Below are 26,932 nucleotides of genomic sequence, written 5' to 3' on the forward strand. Positions count from 1 at the left end.
TGTTTGGTAACACTTCTTTTTAACACAATGATTTTCTTGATTATTTGGCAGATGCAAGTAGGTAGGGTATTGTGCTATTTTTCTGCTGACATCTCACACCGGGAAGGTTGTGGTACCCAGTTCTAATGGGATCTCCATTTCCTGTGAAGATTGCCAGGTGTACGCCTCGTCTCCTACGCTTGCAGACTTTATTAACCGCATGCGTGCGGCATGATTCCCCCCAGTACGCTGGATTTTGCGGATTCGCACTTTGCATGACGAGCTGGGCTCGTCATGAGCGTGCGAGGAGGCTACCTCATGACGAGCCCAGCTCGTCATGAGCGTCGAAGGGGTTAAGGACACTGGGCTGCTTCTGAAGTCTGATCCTGACCACTATGTGGATCATGCCCAACACTAGTAGAGAACATCAAGAGCCTGGAGCACTGTGGCTGCCCATCAATCATAACTAGTTCACAAGAAAACTACGTTCTTTTTATTCTCCTCTTTTGCTAGTTCTCTTTAGCAAAGCAACAAGCTGAATGAAGGTCTTAGCACCTAATTGTAATGGCAAAGTCGGTTATCAAGTTCTCTGGTGCCATGGACTGTTTCTGATTTATTAACTGGGAAATACTTAAGAAAACTGATATTTAGAGTAACGGTTGGTAGCAGTATGAGGAGGAGGGGGCTAACTACATGCTTGATTCTAGTATAAGACCCCGAACATGTGGAGGAATAGAAGATGTGAGTTTATAATAACCTCCCATGAATATTGTCCTGCCAGTGGGCAAATTATGACTCAGAACTTTATTTCATGTCTTGTAAGGATTTATATCCTTGTTTGATTCTACGGGGGTCTGTCCATGTCTTTAATTGTAAACTGTAAGACGAAAAAAAACGATTTTTTATTCTGTAATTCTGGTGCAAATCCTTTGATTTCAGAGGATCTGATTCAAATTACAATGTTCTAAAAAAGTGAACTACACCCAAAGGCAATGATTTCACAACAGTCTATGGACTGTTCCAAGAAGACAGTTGTGAAGGTACACAAGGTTGTTTGGAGGACTGTTTTTGTTGGCAACCAGAAACCAATCAGAATGAGCCTAACATATTAACCTATTGAGAGTCGCTGAGAGGGCGGCTAATTCGATGGCTGAAAGAACAGTAACCGGATAAGCTACTCATCCAACCCCTCAAAAAGGATCCCAAAAGCAATCTGATTGGCCGCTCTTCCAATCTTTCAGAACAGATTAAAGTGTTGGGAGCTTTCTGAATGGTTTCTGGAGCATGTCAGGATCCCTGTGGGAATCCACGTGTTATGGTCCATTAAGGACAAGCAGACTGAACAGAGGACTTTTTTCTGTGTGCTTGGTATGAAATTCACATGTTTCTCTAACTACCCTACAGAGCATAGTTTGGCAGTTCTAAATTCAATGTCACACACCAGGTAATCACGATAAAGGAAACAATTTGAAAGATTTGGCCATCACTGCTAACTTGCAATAATGTCTAACAAGAATGGGAATTCCTAAATGACAAGTGTCTCATTCATATTTTTTCAAAAAATCATTTCTACTCTCTGCTGAGCTTATAAAATTTTTCAAAACGTGTATGTCGTAGAGCAGAACCTTATTACCGCATTATTCTCAAACCTGGTTACAGACTAAGAGCAGGGATAAATCTGGCAGGCTCCAATTGGCCTCTTAAATTTAGAATCATGATAAAAAAGGGTTTTTCAGGGTCAGACTGCCAAACGTGATGGCAAATTAGGCAAAATCACCGAAGTGGAGAATGATTACAATGTAAGAGAAAGTATTTTGGGTGTGTGTACATTTCCGTAAGCAATGTAACTATCTAGGTGCAGGACTTCCTATTGATTAGAAATTATTTAAATGCATTGGCTAACTTATGACCCACCCCATAGCTGAATGATGTTATTTAGTTTTCGAACTCACTGATACATAAGGCCTGCTTTTTTTTATTAGACTGTGGATGGAGGCACTTTGATGTCTATTGGCAAAAGGGATCAGGATGCAGACTGATCTCATGAATTGTCTGGAAATTAATTGACCCATGAGCTAATTTCGATCAAGGCCACCGCACCTCAGGGAGCTCCACTGGCTCCCGATACACAAACATGCACCCCACATACACACATTCAACCAAATCACAACTTAGGTCTCATCTATCTGAATAGTTGCATTTCTTTCCACCAGACACCTCCACTCTGCAGGATACCTACTCGCACACATCTCACGCACACATATCTAGATCAGGAGGGCAGGTTTTCTCATACCCTGTGGTTGTCTCACAGGAGCTATGTAATAACATCTCAGATTTCTTCTATAAAAAAATAGATGACATCTATTTGGCTCTTCAATCACAGAGGAACTCTCTTAGTGAGGAGGACTTCTCCCGAGTTAAACATCTGGAATCCTGGGATGCGGCTGCTCCCCAAGTCCTGAATCAATTTCCTATCCTCTCCTTGGAAGGTCTCAATCTCCTACTAGATAAAACAAAATCTGCTTCTCCTTTGGACCCGGTTCCTTTGAGAATACTAAAGAACTGTAGGGATATTATTCTTCCTCCAATGTTGAAAATAATGAATGGAGCTTTGGAGCAAGGTATTTTCCCAGTGGCATGGAAGAGGGCCATTGTAAAACCCCTCCTTAAAAAGCCCACCCTTGATCCTGGTCTACTGAAGAACTTTAGGCCTATTTCTCTTTTGCCGGCCCCTGCTAAGATGTTGGAGGCCCATCTGAATTGTCATCTTTCCAACTTCATGGACGCCTCAGGGTTCTTGGATGGGTCCCAACATGGCTTTAGAAAGCTGCACAGCACGGAGTCTGCTTTGACTAAGGTCGCAGATAACATCCGTCGGAAAGTCGATCTGGGGCAGACTACCGTGCTAGTCCTGCTGGATCTTACAGCAGCTTTTGATACCCTGTCTCCCTGTACTTTAACATCTAGGTTAAGGGAGGCAGGGGTAGCAGGACCGGCCTTGAGTCTCCTGAACTCCTTTTTACATCAGCGAGAGCAGCGAGTGATGCTTGGGGACCACCTCTCCCCTGTCAAGTCGTTGCAATGTGGGGTGCCACAGGGGTCGGCATTGAGTCCGACCCTGTTTAATATCTACGTGGCCCCCCTTGCAAGACTAGTAAGATCTCAGGGGATGGAGGTAGTGTTGTATGCCGACGACACGCAGATTATGGTGTCCCTGACCCACTCTGTGAATGCCACCGCGTCCAACTTTAAGTCCTGTATGCAACTTGTTGCAGACTGGATGATTTTCAACTCATTAAAGTTGAACGGTGACAAAACGGAGGTCCTGGTCTTTGGCAAAGACCAGGGAATGTGGTCAGGTGAGTGGTGGCCCTCATCTTTAGGCATCTGCCCCACACCCACACAATCTGCTAGGAACCTAGGCGTCATTTTTGACACCCGGCTCTCCATGGAACTTCAGGTCAATAGGACAGTGGCCACCTGTTGGGGGGTCATTAGGATTCTGAAAAGAATTGCTCACTATCTCTCCCCACAGGCACGTAAACAGGTTGTGATCGCCCTTGTTGGCTCAAGGCTTGATTACTGTAATTCACTCTATGCCGGGGCCAACAAGGGCCTCCTACAACGCCTACAGGTTGTACAAAACGCCGCGGCGCGTTTTGTTCTGGCCCTCCCGTGGCGGTCTTCTGCGACCTTGGCAAGGAAGAATCTCCATTGGTTGCCTATCCCTTCCAGAGTCTCGTTTAAACTTCTCTGCCTTACTTACAGCGCCTTGAGGGCAGGCCCGAATGATGCCTTGGGATCCTTGCTACTCAGGTATGTCCCAAACAGATGTCTCCGCTCTCTAGAGCTTAATCAACTGGTAGTCCCACGCGCTAGGATGGCGAGATGGGGGAGCAAGGCCTTCTCCATTCTTGCACCACAACTATGGAACACTCTTCCCCTGGAGATCAAATTACAGCCCTCACTTGATCTCTTCAGGAAAGCTTTGAAAACTTGGTGCTTCATTAAAGCCTATCAGTGAGCTCTTGTTTCTGGTTGCCGTCAGCTAGTTTTGAGTTAGGCGCCTTGACGCCCACTGGGCATAGCTGCGCGTAGATAAATCACATTTCATTCATTCATATGTCGCTCCGAAAGGGTGCAACAACCTCTCACTCCACAGGAGAGCCTCAACCTCCCTTCTTAAATTCCTCAAGAAGCCTAAGACCTGGCTTTTCAACTAACCAACTAACCCCAGGCAGGGCTAGTGGTGCATGCACACAACCCCCCCTTACTCCCTACCCCAGTGCTAGGATACCCTCCTGGGTGATAGTGAGTTTTACAAATACACATAACCAAGCTTTTTTGCTTGTAAAATTTGGCAATATCATTTAATTTCAATTATGTCGTTTTTCACAGCAAACCTTGTTTTCTCAATAACATAGATGTGATTTTGTTCAACGTTATAAATAATACTTTTCTACAAACACATATTCCTTAATGTTCCTCCTTTTTATGCATCATTTTGTCCCAGTTTTGTTTTTAATGGGTGTCCCCATGGCTCTTGCCCACCTCCCATTACTACAACAGCCATCTATGCATCTTATTCTGCTTTGAAAATCTCTACACCCCAATACCTGGGTGCAATCACAGCAGGTGATCTCTGAAAGCTATAGGATGTAATACTTGATAGGATTCAGCACATGATTTTCAAAATTTGCCTTAAGATTCCCCCATATGTTACGAAATGTTACGATTGTTTTGGGTGCCCTCCCTTATGCCAAGAATTTCCTGTAATGTCCCAGCACCAGCATTTTGCCAGGGGTGCCCCATGCCAAGAATTTTCTGCAGTGAAGCAAGTACCAGCATTTTTCCACAGGGTCCCGCATGCCAAGAATTACTTTGAGTCTGTCGGGTCTGCATTTGGCCATAGATGCTCTTCCTTATATCAATAATTATTTTGGTTTGTGCCAGCCTCAGCATGTTATCTTGGTTGCCATAAGACCACTTTTCTATTGAGTATGCCATGCCCAGCTCACAATCTTGCTGCTGTGTGTGTCTTCTCATTAGCCTAAGGGATGCACTGATGTGCTCCTTTACATTCACATTTTAGCAGATATACTGTGCTGACTCACACATGCGCAGTAGGTCTGTTAAATAAAATGGATTGTGTCTGTGTGAAGGGGTCGTAGTTGAACTACGCCCTGAACAAGCACAATCCGAAATCCACCGATAGTGTGCTGTGATTTTAGAAACTCTCCATGGATCGTGGCACAGCCCCACTCGTGTCCTCCTCTTGTCATCAGGAGCCTGAAGACGAGGCCAAGAAGGCTGACTTGCACACTGGCCGTGTTCATGAATGCACGATAGCCAGGTTAAACTCAAACACAGTTCCACATGCAACTCTAGTCATTGGTTATTTTTAATAATGTACTTTTCAGGTTAAAATCATTCATGGAAAAATGTCACATCAATCATCAACACCTCAAAGGGGTGTCAACAGGTGTGAAGTTTGTATGAAAGAGAATAGTGTGGATCTTTTTTAACCCGTGACATAGCTCATCAACAGGTGGATGTGTCAGGAACCAGCCATGCATTATAAACCCTGTTTTCCAAATCTAATCATACACTCTGACTAAATACTCCTGAGAATAATGGAAAAATAACATTTACCAAAGGAGATCTTTCAATTCAATTGATAAAGGGTTAATTATTTAAGCACGCCCTAGTTGATTTTTATTAAGAGAAAAGGAATCCTTTTTTATCCTCTAATTGTTAGTCTGCTAACACCCTGGTGTACAATCTGTCAAAGTCGCACCTGGAGCCAGAGCTGCCTGAATTAATTAACAACTTTTCTGTGTGTTAGTGTGAACATATGGCATTTAATTACTGACTCAAAGTCTGTGAATCTTCCCACTTTAAGAGTTTAAAAATCACGCTCTCCAACTTCCAATGAATCAGAAAAATCGAAAATGATAGCGCTCACCATGCATTCATGCTTTACTACGTATTTAATTTTCCATTTGAAGCGCTGTCGTTTTCTTTAAACTGTAATAATACATATAGATCACCGAAACTGCATATCTTCATCTCCATGATACACGTTTTTATCATTTGTCTAATTAAACATATAAACATTCATGCATACTTGGAAGCATGAGCGGGATAATACATCACAAGCAATTGTGCATTATGATCCTTTAACAGGAACAAGGAGTGTGGAAGGATCAGTAAATTGAAAATGTCACCAGAATATAGAGACAGAAGCATATTCCAGATTAACATCCTATTGAGGGGCTGATTTATGAGAGCCCTGCGTCACTTTTGCACCACGTAAATTGGTACATGCGTGACTCAGGTCTTTCATTTCGATTTATGAAGCAACACAAAGACATCCTGCATAGCTTTGAGTGGCCTCCTAAATCAGGAGTAAGGCGACGCTGTACAAATCGCTGCACCGCCTTACTCTGTGCCTGGGAGGCTTTCCATGAGTGTTGTGGGTTTTCCCATGCAACACCTATGGAATTTGGCAGCAAATCCATATGCCTCCCGAGGAGAGTCGCACCGAGGAGAAATATGTTTATTTCTCCACTGTTTTTCCTCTTTCCATGTATGCTGCATTCTGAAGCACACATAGAAAGAGAAAAATGCCTCTTAGGATTGTTTTTGTGTAGGAAGGTGCCTTTTCCTGCACAAAAACAATCCTGCATGCAACGGCGGCACCATGGTGCAAGAGTGCCTACGTTGGCACTAGGCTGCCAAAACAGCGCCAGCGAAGGAAGAAAGGACAGGAATGCACCGTATTGCTTAAATGCTGCACTGCCTTACGCCAAAATCCCATAAATAAACCCCTTAGATTACATGACACGCTATTTCTACGTTTTCATTCCAATCCATTTGACCAGGAATTACATTTTGCTTGCAAGTTACAGATTATCAAAAATATTGGTGCAATTGCAATAAAAGATGTAATACTCTCTCTCACACACACTGCGTTCTGTACATGCGTATTACTGTTGCTGAATATGCGAAGGAGCCAAGATTACAATAAATAGCATTTTACAGCCAATCTGCATGAATGTTTTCTTTATTGCACTGCACTTATAAACAAAAGTATTAAACCAGATATTGTATTTTCTTTTGCAAAGATTAAAAATTTTAAAATGTCTTATTAGCCCGAAGTATGGCAGAAAATAGAATTTGTCCATTGTCCTATGAAAAAAATGAGCAAATCTGTGTTTATTAACCCCTTGCATGCTGATGAGGGCCCACAGCCGTCATGCACTACGGCGCTCGTGTGCTGATGACGGCTGGGGGCCGTCATAAACCCGCCCACTTGCGATTTTGCCACACAGGCACAGAATCGCGGCAGCATGGAAGGGGTTAATGCACCTGTTTATAATGACACGGATAATGGAGTAAGAATCTAGATTTTTGCTTTGCTATCTCCACTTTTAACCCACTAGCCTTCGTTGGTGTTCAACAATGATTGGTCTAGGTATAGGTCCCCCATCTCAGTTCTGACATTCCATGGTTTCCTTTAGGGTCTCTCACTTAGGTAGATGTTGACATTTTACTCTTAACCTGATGTCTGTTTCAGTGGCGGGTAGTGATTGAAAATAGTGGCATACAATATGTGCCGTGTGAGTGTGCCTTACTACCCACTTCCTTCCATTCACCTATTCACCCACCTGCATTCAGCAATTCACTTACTCACCCATTGCCTTCGTTCACCTACCTATTTACACTCACCCATCCACATTAAGCTATCCACTGACATTCACCTAACTCATACACCGATCTACCCACATTTATCCAACCCCTGCAGTCACCAACTCATCCATTCACACAAACGTACTTAGCCTCACCTATCCACTAACAAGACATTTAAGTAATAAAAAGCTCCACATGGAGGCTCTGGTGCTGTTTTATTTCACCTGCAGATTACATATATTTGATATGATTTAAGACTTGTAGCAATTAATCTGCTGAGGAAACAAAACAAGCATTACTAATCATGACAAAGTACTGACCGTATTGCTGCCTCGGAGAGACGTCAGCACTTACAGAGACAGGGAAACGACAGGAGAGCTGAGAGGACAGAGTTTCACATATTTTCTGTAAATAGAGTCTCAAAGGCTCCAACTTACTTTTTTAGTCTGTTTTTTCAGGCAGTGCTCCGCTCCAGTGCCCTAGTTATGTTTATGGCTTGAGGTCACGTCCGGTCACACACTTTTGCCTCTGAGACAAGCACTAAGAAGTTATTTATGTGCTGAAATTCCTTAGTCTCAGCTCTGCGCCGGCTTCTTGGGACGGGGCTTGGAGGACTTCAAGCGTCACATACTGTTTTAATAAAATGAACATAAAAGGTCTGTGATGTCCAGTGGCATGCTTATATACCCACCCTTTCCCATTTGTCATATAGTGGGGTGTGGTCAGTAAGGCTTGCTGCTCACGCTCCACCCTTTGAGGAGATAGGAGAAGGTGGAGTAATAGCAGTTGAGTGACATGCAGTCTTTAAACGCACGGGCTGGACAGTAAAACGGTAAAAGCTGTTTCCTATCGGCACTCATGGTAGGGGAGGAGATAAGCCGGGGACGTCACTGCGTCATGAAAAACATTAGGGCTCTGCGTGTGCAAGCCCCAACAGCTCTGCAGCGCAGATGCAGCGGGCTTATGAAAGTACATGACAGGGTCAAGCAAACGGGTTCATTAGGTAGAGCCTAGGCAGTGCGCATGCCCTGTCTGCAAGACCTGTTGTTATCTCCTCTATCAGCTTTTGGCATGCCCATGAATTGCCATTTGTTCGCCATTGTGCCATTTCAAAATACGCGTTTTTAGTGGTGCATTGGGTCTGCTTCTCCCACCTTTGCGTGCTTGGGTTATGCCCAGGCGATTTCACTCATTGTTTGTTTGCATTGGCCATCTCAATACGTCCGCGGTTCCTCCTGGTCATCCTGATCTGCCTTTTTATTTTGTAGGCTATCAACATCATTTTAGGCTTTCAGGCTGTTTCACAGAGCAATGCTCTGTTGGCACCTGCAAAGTGGCAATTTCTGTCCGGTAGTTGTTGAGCAATGCCAATAGCTCTAACTCGAAAAAATCCAAGACCTATTGCATTTCTAATGCTTGTTTTTAAAATGTATTCAAGTAACAATGTAAACAGAGAGGCCACAAAAGGGGAGGGACGCAGCCCCAAAGCACTTTAACACCAGCCACCCATGGCCTGTTTAGATTATAGGTATGTTAGCAGTTCTGTGTACGTTTTAGAGACCAGTCCCTGTCCTTCTCCCAATTTTTGATGGAATGTGTACAGCTGAGCAATCCATGTAAAAATGCAGGTCTTCCCATAAAGACAGCTATAGCGGTTTGCTGTTCAAGACCTATTGTGGTCAGTACAAATACTTACAGTGGGCTTTGGGGCAGCCAATTGATTACTAAGGGTTGGTTTTCTGGTTAACCTCGTTTGCGTGCTTCTTATTGTATGTATTGAATTTATTTTCCTTGTGCTAGTCCCTGCCCTGAAGCTCAGCTTCCTTACCATCTTTTTATTGCATGACTTGTATGCTTCCACTATTCACATTCAGGGAACTACTTTTACCTCTTCCTTCAGCACTCTATGGAATATGTGTGTTTTCATGCAAATTTCTTTGTGTGCTGCACCCTCCCTGCAATACGTCCCTGTGTGCTCAGTGTTGGTTCCTTCTCCTTCTCCCCAACTCAACTGTGTACGGCTTTATTTTGCTTTTATTTATTTTTTATTTTCCTCCTATGCCCCCGCTTCAAGCTCCCCTGTTGCTCTTCTGTCCCCTCCCCAAATTATGCATTAACCCAATCTGTTGACTTCCCCCCACCACCCACTTCACACCCCTTCCCTCGCAATCTTCATGTTCTTTTAAAAGAAATCTTTTAAAAAGAAAGAATTTTGAAGGGTCCCACAACTGCAATTATTTTGCCGGGTTGTTCCTTTTTCAAAACAAGCATTTGCATACATTTAATGGTTTTCTTTTATTTGCCGTTCCCGAATTGGTGCCCGCCATCTTAGAAGGGTAAATATAAAACCCCAAAACATCCACAAGTGCACATATACATCATCTCACTTGTCCACGGTAATGCCATGACACATATGCGTGCATGTGTGATGTTGCATGCTCATGTACAAATCATCAGATTCTTTTCTTTTGTTTACTCTTCTTGCTTATGTCGAACAGCATCACCAAAAATTATTGTTATTTAGGAGGTGCTTCAATTTAAGATCTGTGAGGTATGTGGGTGGAATTGCTATTGAAATATCTGAAAGTGGTGTTTTGATTTCGCATATCATTCATTACAGTTATACTTTTTCTTCCCACTCCCCAAAGGGATAGAGAATACATCGCATTGTATCTCAATGTTTCTCTAGATCCGGGCATTTTCTTTAGAAAATTCCGTTTAGTTTAAGTCACTTATGTTTCATTATTCAGATCTCATTAGTTATTCTAAATAATTGGGGCATTCATACTTCTTGGTGCTCTTTATCACATGCCAGTTTGATTTTACTAAGTTGCTACACATATGGGTTTGTACGTCACGTCCAAAGAAAAAAATACACTAGTCGAGACAGTTGGTGTGCATTGATAGGCTGTCATATCAGATATACTTGGCCCTCCAGCAATTATATCTGCATGGAGTTTTGAAGCTCTTTGTGCTAGTTTATCTCCTCGCTCTATATTTCTTAAATCTCAAGTCGGAGTCTTGGAAAAGCTTGAGTTGGTTCAATAGTCATAAAATAATGAACAGCTAGTTAAAACTGAGTGCCACCATCATTATAATTGGTTGTATTCCATGCCATAGTGAGAAAGCCTATTTGTCCATTATCTATTATAACTCAAGTTTCTTAGTCAGCATCCAGCTTCTGAATTCAAATGAATGTTAATCAATTTCCTATATAGGATTACTTCAGCATCCTGCTGTCAATTTGCATCAAACATGTCACCTGTTACCAGATGGCAATATTGTTAATGCCATGCACTGTTGTACAATGGATTGCTTCAGTCCAATCCTAGAGGTCATAGAGCCGGCATTCTATGCTGCCTGACCACCCGGGTCCCTCCCCGGTCTTAGCCTCAGCCATCACTGCTGCTTGTAATGCTATTGGTGCTTCAAATCGAGCCAGTATCATTCAGCCTTTGGCCATTCAGCTCTAATACTCAGGTGCAGTACTAGATATTTTTTGTAGCAGTATCAGGGCCAGTTGTCAAAAAGTAAACAAAGAGTTTTTGTCTCCACCATGTTGTACAGAAGTGGTTAGCAGGAAGATTGCTACTTGTAAAAGATTTATTTGGGATTTGTAATTGGCTGTTATTCTGACGAATTCTATTATTCACCAATGGTAAAGGGACAATATTATTGCTGATATATGATTAGAAAATCTGGCATGGTGTTAAAACTTAGATAAATGAGATATGTCCCGGTCTGGGTAACATTGATGGTTTAAAATCATTAAATGAGGACAATATATATTTTTTAATTAGTCACAATGCATGATTGTTTTCAATTCTGTGATATTCTTCTCACATATCTGAACCACCACCTTGCTTTCCACACACCCGCCAGACAACTCCATTTGGCCCAACTTGCCCTGGCCTCCGTCCCACGGATCCACAAGACCAGAACCGGAGGAAGATAATTCTCCGACCTCCACTTTAGGCAATCTGCATCGTTGACCCAGTTCAGGAAGGACCTCAAGACCTGGCTCTTCGACTGAACCTCCACACATAGATGGATCAACAGCACTCCCCACGCCCCCTCACCGCCTTGAGACCCTCACAGGTGAGTAGCCGCGCTTTACAAACCCCCGATTGATTGATTGACACATAACTGTATATATTATACTTTTGTCTCAATGGGGTGCTTGAACTATTTTAAATTCTTCTATATAAGAAAGATCAGCATTTACTTTTTCCTAGTTCACTTGCAAGAACAACATTGAGTTCTGGAGTTCCTAATCTAGATTCTGCAAAATTGGTAGTTGTCAGTTAGCTGCGCAAAAGCTCTGTCAATTATTTTAACAATTCATGTTTACAAAGACTCTCAATTCTTCTTGGAGTACATGAAGCATGCAACCCTTGAAATGAGATGTAAAATGGTGAAATGTGCAGCCATCATCACATGCACAGTACCAAAAACGTCCACGCAGGCTTTTAGGGGGAACAGCGCATGTTTGTTGTACAATACAGCACACATGCAAAGATAGAAAAGGGTTGAGCAAAGAAAACATTTTCTCAAAAATTACGCTTGCTTCGAGGAGGCATGAATCTTTAGCACAAATCCCTGTCTACCTTTCCAAATAGATAGGGCTTTGTGTCAAACTTCATGCATGTTTGCAAGGGAAGGGCTGTGTATCACACATGGGATGTCCCATTGACTCAAAGTAGCTCAAATCAGCACAAAGTGATACATTTGGGCTAATTTCCAGAGCAAATAAATATTTACTCTGCAGATAAATCGCGGATCAAGATTTTGCATCCGTTTGCATCACTTTTTGAGACACTGCACTGGCATAAAACTTTGATAAATCTGGCACCAAAGAAGGGATTGCCTGCTTGAAACTCTGGGATGGGAGCTCAACAGAGAAAGGAATCGGTCTGCTTCATCTTGTTGGGTGTTATGTGTCTCACATTTCCAGGGAGAGCATGCCCATTATTCAGATCTCAGTTGAAGAAATATCCACCTTTCTAATAGTACAATCTGGAGAAGAGATGGAATGAGAGTGTTTTTTAACATACATTCCGTTATATTTGTACAATAAAAAAAATAATCCTACCATACAGAGTGCTAAAGTGGAGCTGGTAGTTTCCGGTGCTCTTCACCAACACTTAATTGCCAACACCAGGTCTTAGGACAGTCTGCCACATGGTGGCGCTGTTTGTGTTTTGTAAGAGAAGAGTACAACAACAGTTGTTTATTTATTCAGTATACATTAAAATGACTAATACCGGCCACTCAAGCCATTCTTATAGATTTGGGGGCCTGGAATAGTCTTAAGTGCCACACTTGAAAGAGTGTGACGTTCGTATGTGTGTTTATACTGTCAATGGCAGCACTGGCCGGGGCAATGGGTGGTGCAAGCTGCAGAGGCTTTCTGACAACAGCCCTGGCACTTTTTTCTTTACAAATTAAGCACTGAATTCATACACATTTATCTTTATTGTGTTCAAGGTTAGCTAAGTAGTAACAATCAAACAGCCCACATTTGGAGAGAGAACAACAGAATGTAGTCGCAGCATGTAACATGAACTTTCTCTTAAAATAGGCTCTGATTGGAAAAGAAAATGGTTGCCATTGGCCGACACTTAACGATCTGCACCCATAGGAAGACAAGTGCATAGAACATGGAGTACAAATGTAATAAGCAACATATTTAGCTGTCTCTTAGAACTATAACTCTGCAGTCATTTGAACTACAATTTGAATCTGCTCCATCCACTGGAGAAAAATTAACTGCAAAGACCGGTTTGTCTGCTGGTCACCTAGTGAGAGCATCAATGACAGCACAAGGGCCGCTCTCATTTCTAAAAGTCCTAGAAAGTAGCACTGTGCAAGTTTGCAACTTCCCTGTTAAAAAGGAGAAACGCATTAAATGCCTCTTACAAGTGCAACAGAAGTGTATTAAGTCCACAACACAAGTCTAGGCACAGTTTCAAACTGTGCATATGGTACTTTGGCCCAATTCCAAATTAATTTAGAGGTAAGTAGTGTTATACGAAGTTTGACCTTTCCATCTGCATAAGTATCACAGGGTGCTTATGGCATTCCTACCTCCAGTGAACATAGGTATGTGATACAAACATTCTCTCTGCTTAGCATTTAGGAGGACTGGGTTTTATAAATGGATGGAGGTATGCAACCCCAGTGAAGATGTAGAGCATTGTCTTTGTGCTTCCTATCATTGGTGCAGACTCATGCTAATATCAATACTTCGTCATTAGGGTCAAGCACACACAGCGATTTGTAAGCTTAGACTTTGAGAGTGCGCTGGGAAAATATACAAAATATTAACCACTCTACTATAGAGGGCAAATGTCTCCACATTAAAAATGATAGAGAGGGGAAGGTTCACGATTGCTAAGAAAGATTTCAGGATATCATTTGTATTTCCCTCCCACGAGCTGTCCTGATGATCTGCTTACATACTGACACATAAACGTGTATGTGCTTTGTATATGGAGTATCTGTTTCATATCGCTTTTGCATACGGGAGTGCTATTTAATGGAGCTGGTTTCATAATAAATTGATCAATAGTTTGATTGAATAAAGCAAGTCACATATTTTAGTCAATTAGAATTATCCTGATTGAATAGTTACTTTATGTTAGGATTTTGAACACCTCTTCGTAAAAACGAAATTGCCTGTAGGCATTCGAAATAGTATTGTAGAATAACCAGGCTCACGCATATTATTTCTAAGTGCAGATGTTTAATCGGATTACAAGGAGATACACAGTGGGATCCAGATATGAGATCCGGTCATGGAGAATTGTCAGCTACGTTTTAATACCATATTTGTGAAAAATAGCATATCTCATCATGCTTCTTTTACTTCAAAACTTAGAACATGTGACAGGTGGCAGATACATGTGAAGTCAAGAGCCAATGAAACCATAGCAATTGAGGACATTACAGACGACCAATCAACAACACAGGGTTCCACTGTACACAGCTGCGACATATTCGTTTTTTAAATACTGGATATACAGATCTGTGAAATGCAGAGACATTCAATTACGTAAACATGCAAAATAAAGCAAGAGACACAAAGGGAATTTGTGTCAGTGTTCTCTGCAGCAGTTCGTGGATATACATAATATACCGGCAACTGGACCCAATGTAAAAAATATACCAGCAACTGGACCCAAAAGAAACCATTTGTCAATGGTCGTCTGGAATTTCCATCAAGACGATTGGATTTTTTCATACATGTCTTCTCATTGACTATGTTGCCAGATACCTGTGTGGTAAGAAATAACCTGTAATACGACTACCACACAAAACAATAGGTCATCACTGACCTGGGAAGCTAGGCGAGTGGGTGGGATAAGATGGATATTTTGAGTGCTACAAATTTGTTAACATGGTGGGAACTTGTAAAGGAAGGACAAAACCATGCTTTAATGTTATTCCCCATTTGAAGCTTCCTTATTGACGTGCGGGTCCGGGCTCCTGGGGGCTTCGCGGTCACGTGACTACGACGTGACACCGCCATCTTGGGAAGGCTGTTCCCTTGCTTTGTCTGGGGGTTAGCGCGCTAGCGCTCTCACCGCCACTCGCCTTTTTAAGGTGAGCCTTGACTCGGGGTCAGCCTGGAGAAGGTGACCACCGCGTTTGCAGGGTCCTACTCGTTCAGCGCTGTGCTGTGGCTCGCGCTGCTATTTTAAATCATCCTGGTTTCGTATTTGTGTTTATATATTTTATTTTTTTCCCTTGCTTTTACTGTCCTGCTGGAAAACCCTCCCCTGGCCCTTACTGCATATAAAACTACTTAAACACCGCTATTTGGCGGGTCCGGGCTCCTGGGGGCTTCGCGGTCACGTGACTACGACGTGACACCGCCATCTTGAGAATGCTGTTCCCTTGCTTTGTCTGGGGGTTAGCGCGCTAGCGCTTTCACCGCCACTCGCCTTTTTAATGCTCGCCTGGAACGTAGCGGTCTAGCGTAGCGGTCGCGCCTTCGCTACGCCTGAGTCTCGCCAGAGTCCTGCCCGTCTGCGCCCGTCAGCGCTAAGGCAGGGCTAGGGCAGGGGACTCCGATTTTACGGGATGTTATCTGCGGAGAGTCTGCGTTCAATGCGACACGAGGTAAGAGATTGCCGGCATGGCACCTTGGACCCTCTTAGTGGGCCTTTTCACTGCCCCTCCTGCACGTTTCAACTCCCTAAACCGCAGCTAATTGCCAGTCTTCAACCTAGACTGCCTGGTGTTCATAAGCTTAACCCAGTTGTAGGCGGAGCTATTCAAACCACACTGAAAATTTTCCACCTCAATGTTAGATCTCTAACATGTCACCATCAAGAAGTTTATTCGTTGATCTCTGATGATGATCCGGATATCTTCTTTTTTACAGAAACCTGGCTACATGACCAATCTACGGCAATCATCATCCTAGCCCTTCCTGCGGGATACACCATGTACTCCCATCATCGTAACGCCAGAGGTGGTGGCATCGCAGTTGCGGTAAAATCTCATTATCCTTGCGCCTGGAAACCTACTACCATAGCAGGGTGTGAGAGTGCTCATTTTAATATCACTGTGAATCCCCACTTTACTTTTTCGGGATTATTAATTTACAGGCCTCCTGGTCCTGAAGGTGCCTTCCGGCTCAGCCTTCCGGAAGTAGTCGCCTCTTTAGTCATGAAAACCGTGAATTTTACGATTATTGGTGACCTGAACTTACACATGGAAGTTCCATTCAACAACTCGGTCCATTGCCTGCTGGCGGATCTTGAAGCATTCCAACTTAGCCAATTGGTACAATCATCGACTCATATAGGTGGTCACTTGTTAGATCCTTTTTTGACAAATCTGACCACCAATATCTCAGTGCTTCAACCCAGACCGATGGCCTGGACCGATCACTATTTGATCGAGACCCATATCACGACCCCTACTTCTCCCCTCAGAAATAATCCTCCTGACACCCTTAAACGTCCCTGGCGAAATTTAGATCTGGAGCACTTTCATCAGCTCCTGATGAAATATCATCCTCAACCCCCTATAGAAGTTTCCCTTGGTTATGACAACTTCTGCGAGTGGTTAAACCAATCTCTGGATTCTCTCATACCAGTTAGGTGGAGTAAGACTAGATCTAGTCCCTCTAGTCCATGGTATGACGAATCCCTTAAACAGCTCAAATCCTCTTGCAAAAAAGCTGAACGTGCATGGCGCAAAAAATACGATGCTGACCTTAAGTCGGCTTATAGGGCCTGCACCAGAGTCTATCATCGGGCCATTTGTTCAGCTAGGGCTGCCTTCTACTCTCAGGAGATTAAGAACAGCACCAATCCTACCAAGGTCATATTCAGGGTATGCAATGATCTCACTAGTAAAAAGACCAACACTACCACTCTCGAAGCTTCGTTGGCCCACTGTGAGGACTTGGCCTCGTTCTTCGTGGAAACGGTAGAAGCTATCTACAGGTCTTTCTCTCAGGCCCCCTATAGGGTAAATATCATTACTTCCACAGTCTCTAAACCACTGCTCATTATTCCCAGCCCCACACTGGAGGAGTTTAAAGCCTTAACGACAAAGGTCAATTCTGGCTCCCCAGATGATCCTATGAGACCCTTGCAATTTCGGGAATTCGCCCAGTGCTGCTATCCCGCAATGCATAGTTTGTTGGATCTGTCTTTTAACACTGGTACGGTTCCCAGGGCATGGAAGCAGGCAACTGTCATCCCTATTCTTAAAAAGCCTGCCCTTGACCCTACTAAATCTGAACACTACCGGCCTATTTCCCTTCTCCCCTGGCTAGCTAAATTAGCAGAATCCCATGCTAATCAGATTCTATCTTCTCATCTACAGGAATCTAATTTTCTGGATAATTCCCAGAATGGGTTCCGTGCGGGCCACAGTACCGAGACTGCGCTCTTGGCTGTGGTGGAACACATTAGGAAGATGCTGGACCAGGGTCAGACGGCGGCACTGATCCTATTGGATCTAAGTGCCGCCTTTGATACGGTTTCCCATCAGATCCTTTTGCATCGTCTCATAGAGGTTGGAGTCGGAGAGATGGCACTTGAGTGGTTTCGATCCTTTCTTTCGGATCGAACCTTCAAAGTATCCACACCTCCATTTGTCTCGGCCTCTCGCTCCATTCACCAGGGTGTCCCGCAGGGATCGGCCCTTAGTCCTACCCTTTTTAATTTATATGTTCAGCCTCTGGCGGAGGTAGCTCATAGTTTTGGTCTCACCATGGTGTCATACGCCGATGACACGCAGTTGGCGGTGGCACTTAATGGTGATTCCAATATGGATGCCCCTACCTTTCAGTCAGGCCTTAAAGCTGTGGCAGGCTGGATGACGAACAATCGATTACAACTGAATGCCTCTAAGACCGAGGTCATCATTTTTGGTAGGGAAGGCGGACTCTGGGGAGATCAATGGTGGCCTTCTGAATTGGGCCCTGTTCCCACCCCCGTTGCTGAAGTTAGAAATCTCGGGGTGTGGCTCGATGACAAACTTTCTTTCTCCTCCCATACCAAACGTGTAGCGGGTACCTGTTTTGGTGCCCTGCAATGCCTCCGACCCATCTTCAAGTTTTTTGATGCGGACACCAGACAGATTATAGTCCAAGCTCTGGTTCTTACCAGATTGGACTATGCCAGCTCTCTGTTTTTGGGTGTGAGTCAAGCAGAACTGGCCCGCCTTCAGAGGGTGCAAAACGCGGCGGCCAGGATGCTTGTCGGCTTACCGAAATTTGTCTCTGCCCGTCGTACTATTCGAGATCTACACTGGCTGCCTGTTGGGCAAAGAATTAAGTTTAAAGCTCTGTGCTTAACTTTTAAAATTCTTAAGTCTGCTTCTCCCCCTATCTTATCGCAGACAATCCAACACTATGTTCCGTCCAGAACTCTCCGATCCTTAGGCTCAAATCTCGCCATTGTGCCCCGCTTTAAAAGAGCTAGAATGGGCGGTCGCTCTTTTTCAGTGTTGGCGGCTGTTCTCTGGAATTCTTTACCTATCACTCTCCGCTCTATCCCTGATCTGCTCCCTTTTAGGAAAGCACTAAAAACCTTCTTATTTTCTTCAGTCTAACTTCATCTGCTCTATTCATCTCTGTTGTGTTGTGTTTTACCATCTCTGGAAAGCGCCGGGACGCCTCTTGGCTGCGGCATCTGAGCGCTATATAAATTAAAATAACATAACATAACATAACATTTCAGCCATTGTCATCCCTTGTTTATCATTTCATTCGTCCAGCAAAAGCACATAGCAATTATTGAGAGTAAAAAGCAAGTGAATGGGGTGCCCTGATATGTTGTCTTTTCGCTCCTTCGTCAAAGTGTTCTTTCATTGGCAGTCTCCCCGAATGCCATGGGGCTCTCACAGCATCTCGACCAAACTTCTTGGTGTCACTTTGCTGTTATTTTGGCGAGTCTATAAGCAAAGTGCAGAAATGGTAGCGTGCGCACCCAGTATTGGTGAATAGCTAGAGACATTGTCTGCTCTTTCCTTCAAATTCTTTGTCTCATTCAACATCAAAAGAAATCTATTGCTCGCTTGCCCTCATTGGTCAACCAATAGTGAAGGAACAGCAGTTGCCTCTAGAGTCTCTCTTTCCAACCGTGGGCATGCAGTGTGGGAGCAGGCACTGCCTACACTTTCTCTCTCTCTCTAATCCGTCAAGTGTGGGTCTCCTCTTCACACATGGTGGGGGTAGGGCAGATGAGCCAGTGCCTGAGTGCCTACAGTTAAGAGACAAAGTGACCTATTTATGAATTATATCTGGAAGGTATACTTTTTGGGTGAAAAATGCTTTTTCAAGCTTCCAGTTTCCGGTTTATTTGCAATTTCTTGGGCGAGAAACATGTTTAGCAAAAATTACAGCAGGCCATTTAAATATACCACTCTAAAATGTATGCTGTTTTAATAAATGCATTTAGAATTTGTCATTGAATGTCCCAACTTAAATCTGTAACACACTGTTTTTTCTCGAATTCTAACAGTATTTAGTTCCCTCCTGCTATTTGTTGGTAGGTGTTTGGTTCAGCCTCCTTTTGAGTACACTACAATTCATTTTGAAATCACCTTTTCTTAAATATGTTAGAAACAGAAAAAAGGGAAAGCACCTCAGTTTACAAATGTAATTCTGCATTGTGCATTTTAGTTGGCCCATCGCACCTACATAATATACATTTAATACGTCATGTGACGACCTACCATTTGACTTTTCGCTGTCTGCAGGTTTCATCTGAATAGGATGATGCATCTAAAAACAAATCGAAACAAGGCATTGTAAGTCAGATATTTATCTTAATTATATTAGCTTAATATCTCTTGAAAACACATCTTATGACGTGAAAAAGTACACATTATTAACATGACAAAAAGTGATTACTCTGTCCCCAGGTTTACCTGCTTCACTCTGGGCCCTTCTTATGAATAGGTAGGGTTGTGTTATTGTGCTCAGTGATGCGACTGGGAAGCGTGTGTGATCAAAATGTTTAGGATCGATAAGCACATTATTGAGCGACATCAGAAGGCCACTTTTCCTTTCTTAATAAAATTGCCAAGCAAAGGTAAGAAGCCAACGAATACCAGCAAGATACCCGAAATGAGGAATTATTTACCGTATTAACATTCTTTCAAACAAGAAATTGCAAATGTAGTGTATATATCTTTGTCAGACTAAATGCTTAGCTAATAAGTCCTGCTTCTGCTCCTATCCAAAAAACACTTCAGGCACTGCAGTCTCCTCCTTCACTTCACTGTTAATCATCCGCATTAATTAAATAACGGAACTGGGATTTAATGCCTTGAACTCTATGTTCTCTTCTGGCGTTGTCTTCATACTCTCCGTCAGGCTTGTTGTTGGCTGGCGTTCTCACATATCACATTGTCCTTATGTATGGCATTTTATCATTTTGGCATAATTTTTAACAGGATTCCTGATTGAAAATGTTCACAAAAAATATATAAATACAATATACCAGTATATTTTTAATTTCACCTGAAGTAGTGAGTGACAACCCACCTTCACTGTGAGACTATGCCGCACAATACTTATTTTCTCCTTACAAACTTTTTCAATGTTAGGTATATTTACAAATCAAGCCATTTTATAAGCTTTAGGATAAAACTTATCCAAATGATTATAAGGATGATCTTTAAAAAAATGTGTTAAAACGTATATACAACCTGAAAGACTATGAAGAAAACTGGTAAGTACACACACACTCACACATGCACTCACCTACACCCATGCATTCACCTGCACACGTGCGCACACACACACACACCCATTCACAACACTCATTCACACATACATTCATACATGCTAAACAGTAAATTGAAAAAACGCGCCTGCTGCAGCTCTCAGGGAGAGACGCCTCAGTGGTGCCAGGAACTTGGGTCAGCCAATGAGGGGTCACAGAGTAGAATGGGGTCGGAGAGACTGCAGACTCCCCCTCCCCCCCCCCACCTATCCGCCCCTCCACTCTGTGAGGAGGTGTTAGTGATAAGACAGTCGGCCTTGGGCACTTCAGGGCTTAAAACTGCAGCAAAGGGGGAGGGTCTCAAGGACCTTTGATTAGCTGAGGAGGTCACACCCACAGGAGCTGTGACATCCTAATCCCAGCAAAATTCAACTCAGGCAGCCGGGAGACTGAGCATTTAGCACATGTCTGGCTCTTGGCTGCCTGAGCTGAAAATAAAGAGTGTCTGTCCGGCTGACCCTTGCTCACCCGGACAGACACTCTTTATGTCCAAAAGATGCGGGCGTTGCCCCTCTGCCCTTAAGGACGCGTCCCAGGCTGGACATGAAGCACGAGAAATGTAAGATGCTATTTTTCCTTGTGGAGTAATAACAAGCTAAAGCATGGAACAGAGAGTTTGTTTTCCCATTAACCTCAAAAGTCCCTTTAAATTAAACAGATTATAAGTCGGCAAGAGTACATCAGAAATAATGATTTATCAGTAGTACTATATTTAATATCAGACTGCTCCTTTGTATCATTATACAAAATACACACAGCTGTACAGAATATTGAGTCATATAATTTAAACCTTAAAAGCAATATGTGGCGTTTGTTCATAAACCATTATTTTTCAAAGTTTGCAATTTCTCGCTGTATCTTTTGCTTACCACAACTACTCAATTACATGCCCACACTTTCTTAGCAAACACTTTAACAGATTTCCCTCAACTTATCAAATTTATGGCAACTAAACATTAAGTGCTTTATGATTTCTTCTTCACTAAAACCACTTAGAAACAATATTGAAGTCAAATCAATTTTGCAGCAAGTGCATGCTTTATCTGAATAAAATAATACACTTAATCTCAGTTTTGTGCCCTAAATTCTTACTCAATTGGTCTTAAATTATATTGTATGAAGAAAAACCCTAATGATTTTGGTATCGCCGAAAAATTCTTCAGAATATTAGATTCCCGGATTGTCTCCAAATAGACAATTAGACTATTTGGAACAGTCCAGTTTTTAACTCCTTTATTAACTTTTGAACCACATTGTTTGAGTTTCCACAGAACTGTGAATTCTGAAACCTCAGCACAGTGGAAGACCACTTGGGATCATTGTTTTTTTTCTAAATGATGACATTGATTGTATTTAATAAATATGGAAGTTCTGAGTTAACTTACACCGTATGAGGTCACATTATATACTTGATTGCCAGACTGCCAGAACGGAAACATGTGAGAGGATTGGGTGAAAGGGACCGATTATTCAAGGTACACTGTACACACTTTGGTAAGATTGCTCAGAGTGCAGCCTGACACTGTCTCAGCCGAGCAGCCTCGTGCCACTCTAGTGTGTGCATCACAGGTCTCAGCTGTACAAGTAAAAGGTTGTCTGACAAATCTTGGTGCTGGGCACAGGCAGGAACTGAGCTCTCATACGAAGAGAGGCATGAGATGGACTGGCAATACCCCACCTCGAAGGCGTCTCGTTCGTGATCACTTGAGCTCAGGTGCTTTGTGGCTGATTTCTTCTGCGGCAGTCAACCAATCACAAATGTACCTGAGCTCAGGTTGTGTAACTACTGCTGCTGCAGGACAGACTGGCCCCACTCAACTCTGGGCCACGGTGCCACTGCACCACTGATAGTTGCCCTCTTGCTACAGCGATAGTTGTATGCTAAGAAAAGTAAATATTTTTCCTCACTGAATTATGCCCCTTTTTGAAGGAAAATGTGTTTGAAAAACCATTGTACAAGATTTTTTTGGGACAATGTCTTTCAGCAAAGCCTTCCAGAGAAAGTGAACCTTCAAATACGCGTTTTTACACATCCTGTAACGGTCTAGTCGTTCACCCGATGTCGGGTGAAGCCCGGAAGCACCTGCTGACAAAGTATCACTCTCTGGCCAGGCGTGGCCAGAGAGGATAAATAAAGGGGCCGGGGTTGTACTGGACTTACGGTCCATACTAGCAAACTAACGTGTCTGTCTGTTATTTATATGGCGCTGCGGTGCACCTGAGAGAGCTGAGTGACCGAGTGCGCCACTGCGGCCCGTACACTGGTGACGAGGGTGGGATGCACGAAGAACGCACCCGCGACCGCTGAGGAACACTCACCGAATCCTGGATCCAGCACCTGTGAGCGTGTGGCCCCGCCGAGCCGTCGGCAACAAAGCAGAGGGAAGAGCGGAGTCACCGTGAAGCCCCGAGGAGAGCTGAGCACGAGAAAAGCAGAGCTCGTGAGACCCCCGCTGAGTGAAGGAAAAAGAAACGTGTACCCTGCACGCATCGACCGGGAGGCCTGGAACGTGTTGGAAGAGCACGCATGCGCAGTAAGAGTCGGAGGCCCCACAGAGACCTGCTCAATCGTAAGGGCAGCAACGAGAGCCTAGACAGCTCCATTAAAGCCCCAAACACCGCGCGAGCAACCACAAACACAGTGAAAGCATCGACCCTCGCCAGGGGAGCTCACAGCAAACAAGCACTGGCAAATGCAACACCAGGTTATAGCAGAGAAGAAAAAGGAAGCATCAGGCACAGGCAAAAAACAACACAGTTGGGGCACACGACTACTCTGCAACAAAGACACACATCCCAAAGCAAGGGAAAACTAACAAGCACTGGCAGAAGCAACACAACACGGGCTTTAAGATACATACAAAGCGCAAGCACTTAAGGCTGAAAGCATCACAAACAAGCGGCAAGGCGCAAGCGCCGTCGTCATATAACAAGGCACCATGTCAAACCAGGCAGCCCCAGCAGCCCAGCAGCTAGTGGACCCACCTGCGCAGCAACATCCTGTGCACTCCCAAATTGCTGCGCTCCTGCCGTTCAGCGAATTGATTGACCCAGCCACCGCATCACCAAGATGGAAAGTATGGGTTGGCCGTCTCGACAATTACTTTGTGGCAACCAGAGAGACCGACGGAGCAGACAAAAGATCATTACTGCTACATTTCGCTGGGGACGAAATATACAATTTATTTGAGCACCTCCCAAACACTGGTGCGCCAACGGACTATGACGCTGCTGTCAGAGCATTAAATGCCCATTTCGACCCCCAGCTTAACCCTCACTACGAGCGTTTCAAACTCCGGCAAGCAAGGCAAAGAGAAGGAGAATCAATGGACGCCTATCATGCACGACTCAGAGAACTAGCAAGCACATGCATGGAGGACGATCAGACCAAAGAGGTGACGGCACAACTCATCCAGGGCTGCCGCAACAAGACGCTGCGGACAGCCTCGCATAACTTTGGAAGAGATCTTAATCCTCGCTCGCTCACACCAACTGTCAGACATCCGAGCGACTGCAATGGAGATCGCGCTCAACCAACAAGCGGAGCAACCAAGTAGCATCAAAGCGGAGCGAGTCGACGCCATTCGCACACCATCTTGTGGTGGACGAGGAAGATGGCCTACCAGAACAACGCGGCAGACACAGTGCGGATACTGCGGGAGAGAAGAGCACCTGCCAGACAGTTGCCCAGCAAGAGGAAAGACGTGCACCAATGTGGAATCCCCAACCATTTCGCAAACGTGTGTCGGGGAGGTTCGCGAGGTAGAGGCAACCCAGGAAGAAGAACTCCCACAGGCGCTGTGAGGCACCTATCGCTGGAAGAGCCCGCGACGTCACGAGCAACAAGGACTCCCACTCGTCATAACCAACGCCTAGACGACTCTTCCACGGACGAAGACGAAGAGTGTTATTTTGTGTTATTTTGTGTCGTTTGCAAGTGATCTCAAAAAAAGGCGCCGGCTGCAACCCAAGTGCAACATTGAGATTGATGGAACCCCTATAACTGGCCTGATCGACACAGGAGCAACAGTCAATGTCATGGGAGCCCAACACTACAAAAAGCTGAACCCAAAACCACCACTCACTCAGTCCAAAATCAGAATCCTAACGTACAGAAGCAACAAACCACTTCCCCTGAAAGGGAAAATGACAGTCCAGGTAAAATCGGAAACCCAAGCAGTAACAACGACATTCCATGTTGTGGATAGAGAAGCTGACATATTAGTTGGGAGTCATACCGCAGAAGACCTCAATCTAATTGCATTCACGAACGCAGTGAAACTTCTCCAGACGGATGACATTTTAGACCTGTTCCCACAGTTGTTCAAAGGCCTAGGGAACATAAAGGGACCACCTGTAAAGCTGCACATCGATAAGGCAGTGCAGTCCGTCGCGCTAAGACACCGACGAATTCCGTTTCACCTCCGGCCACTTGTCTAGCAAGAACTCCTGAAGCTGGAGCAACAAGGCGTAATAGAAAAGGTGACTGGTCCGACACCCTGGGTGTCCCCCATGGTAATAGCTGAAAAACCAAAGCAACCGGGGAAGATCCGGATCTATATTGACATGAGGATGCCTAACCAAGCTATAAAAAGAGAAAGACACTTAACACCAACGGTAGACGACATCTTGGCCAACCTCAAGGGCTCACAATGGTTCTCGAAATTAGACCTCAACGCGGAATACCATCAGCTGAAACTTGCGACAGAAAGTAGGTACATCACCACCTTTTCAACGCACCTTGGACTTCGCCGGTACAAAAGATTAAACTTTGGAATATCGTCAGCTGCAGAGATTCTACAAAACACTGTAAGGAACATTTTGTCAGGGAGTCCTCAATGTAAGTGATGATATCCTCAACCATTCATCGACAATCGAGGAACATCACCGTCGACTCCGAGCCACCCTTCAGTGGTTGGCTGAACACAGCATGGCCCTTCACAAAGTGCCAATTCTTCCGGAAGACGATTGACTTCTTCGGATATGTTTTCAGTTCAGAGGGAGTTATGGTAAATCCCCGCAAGTCCCAAGCTATCCAACTTGCTCCGGCACCGACAAACGCCTCCGAAGTGAGAAGTTTCCTAGGGATGGCAACCTATTGTGGGTGTTTCATTCCGAATCTTGCAACAATTCCAGAGCCACTACGGAGTCTCACAAAGAACGAACCTCCGTGGCGATGGACTGGAGAAGAGGACAAGGCGTTCAAACAGGTACAGTCAGCTTTACTAGCCAGCACGACCATGGCATACTTTGACACCACTCGCTCGACAGAACTACTGGTGGACGCCCGCCCCGTAGGACTGAGGGCGCTACTCACCCAAGAGACTGAACCAGGGACCTTGGTCCCCCTAGCATTTGCGAGCAAAGCACTCACAGCGACGGAAACTCGATACTCGCAGATAGAACGGGAGGTGTTAGTGATCAAATGGGCATGCAATCATTTTCACTTATATGTGAGCGGCCACCCCTTCAGGGTAGTAACAGACCACCAGCCTCTCATCCCGCTTTTCAAAGGGACTGCTCCTCACCTACCTCCGAGGATTGAAAGGTGGGCTATCCAATTACAGCACTACCAGATTGAGCTGGTATATCGACCAGGTGCCAAAAACCCCGCCGACTTCCTGTCACGCCACCCCCCATCCACAACAGTGACAGATGATGAGCAAGAATCACAAACGGAGTAATTTCTCAACATGGTCTCCCAGTGGTCGTGTCCGCGAGCACTCTCGATCGAGGAGATAAAGTTACACATGGACACGGACACGATCCTCAAGCGAGTAGCGGATGCCCTGAAAAACAGCTCGTGGGAAGGATTCCTCAGAAACACCCAGGGGTGGAGTGAGCCCGACAGGACCTGCCTAGGAAAGTTTTGGAGAGTTCGAGATCAGCTCAGCGCCGCGGAAAATGGAATCATCTTAAGAGGTTCACGCATCGTCATACCGCAAAGTCTGCAAGAACGAGCAACAGTCCTCGCCCATGAAGGTCATCAAGGCACAGGGAGG

The 26,932-nt window shown here is 44.3% G+C and overlaps 1 protein-coding gene across 24 annotated transcripts in view; it reads right to left on the reverse strand.

The window, feature by feature from the left end:
• The window catches only part of CELF2 (CUGBP Elav-like family member 2), a 1,322,506-nt gene that overhangs the window by 234,285 nt on the left and 1,061,289 nt on the right, over positions 1–26,932 (reverse strand). For all 24 annotated transcript variants that reach the window (XM_078676914.1, XM_078676806.1, XM_078676874.1 and 21 more), the window contains one exon: positions 19,876–19,924. In XM_078676914.1, the coding sequence (XP_078533040.1) occupies positions 19,876–19,924 (49 nt within the window). The remainder of the gene's footprint in view (positions 1–19,875; positions 19,925–26,932) is intronic.

Source organism: Lissotriton helveticus, chromosome 1_1, assembly GCF_964261635.1.
Source record: "Lissotriton helveticus chromosome 1_1, aLisHel1.1, whole genome shotgun sequence".
NCBI classification, from domain to species: domain Eukaryota; kingdom Metazoa; phylum Chordata; class Amphibia; order Caudata; family Salamandridae; genus Lissotriton; species Lissotriton helveticus.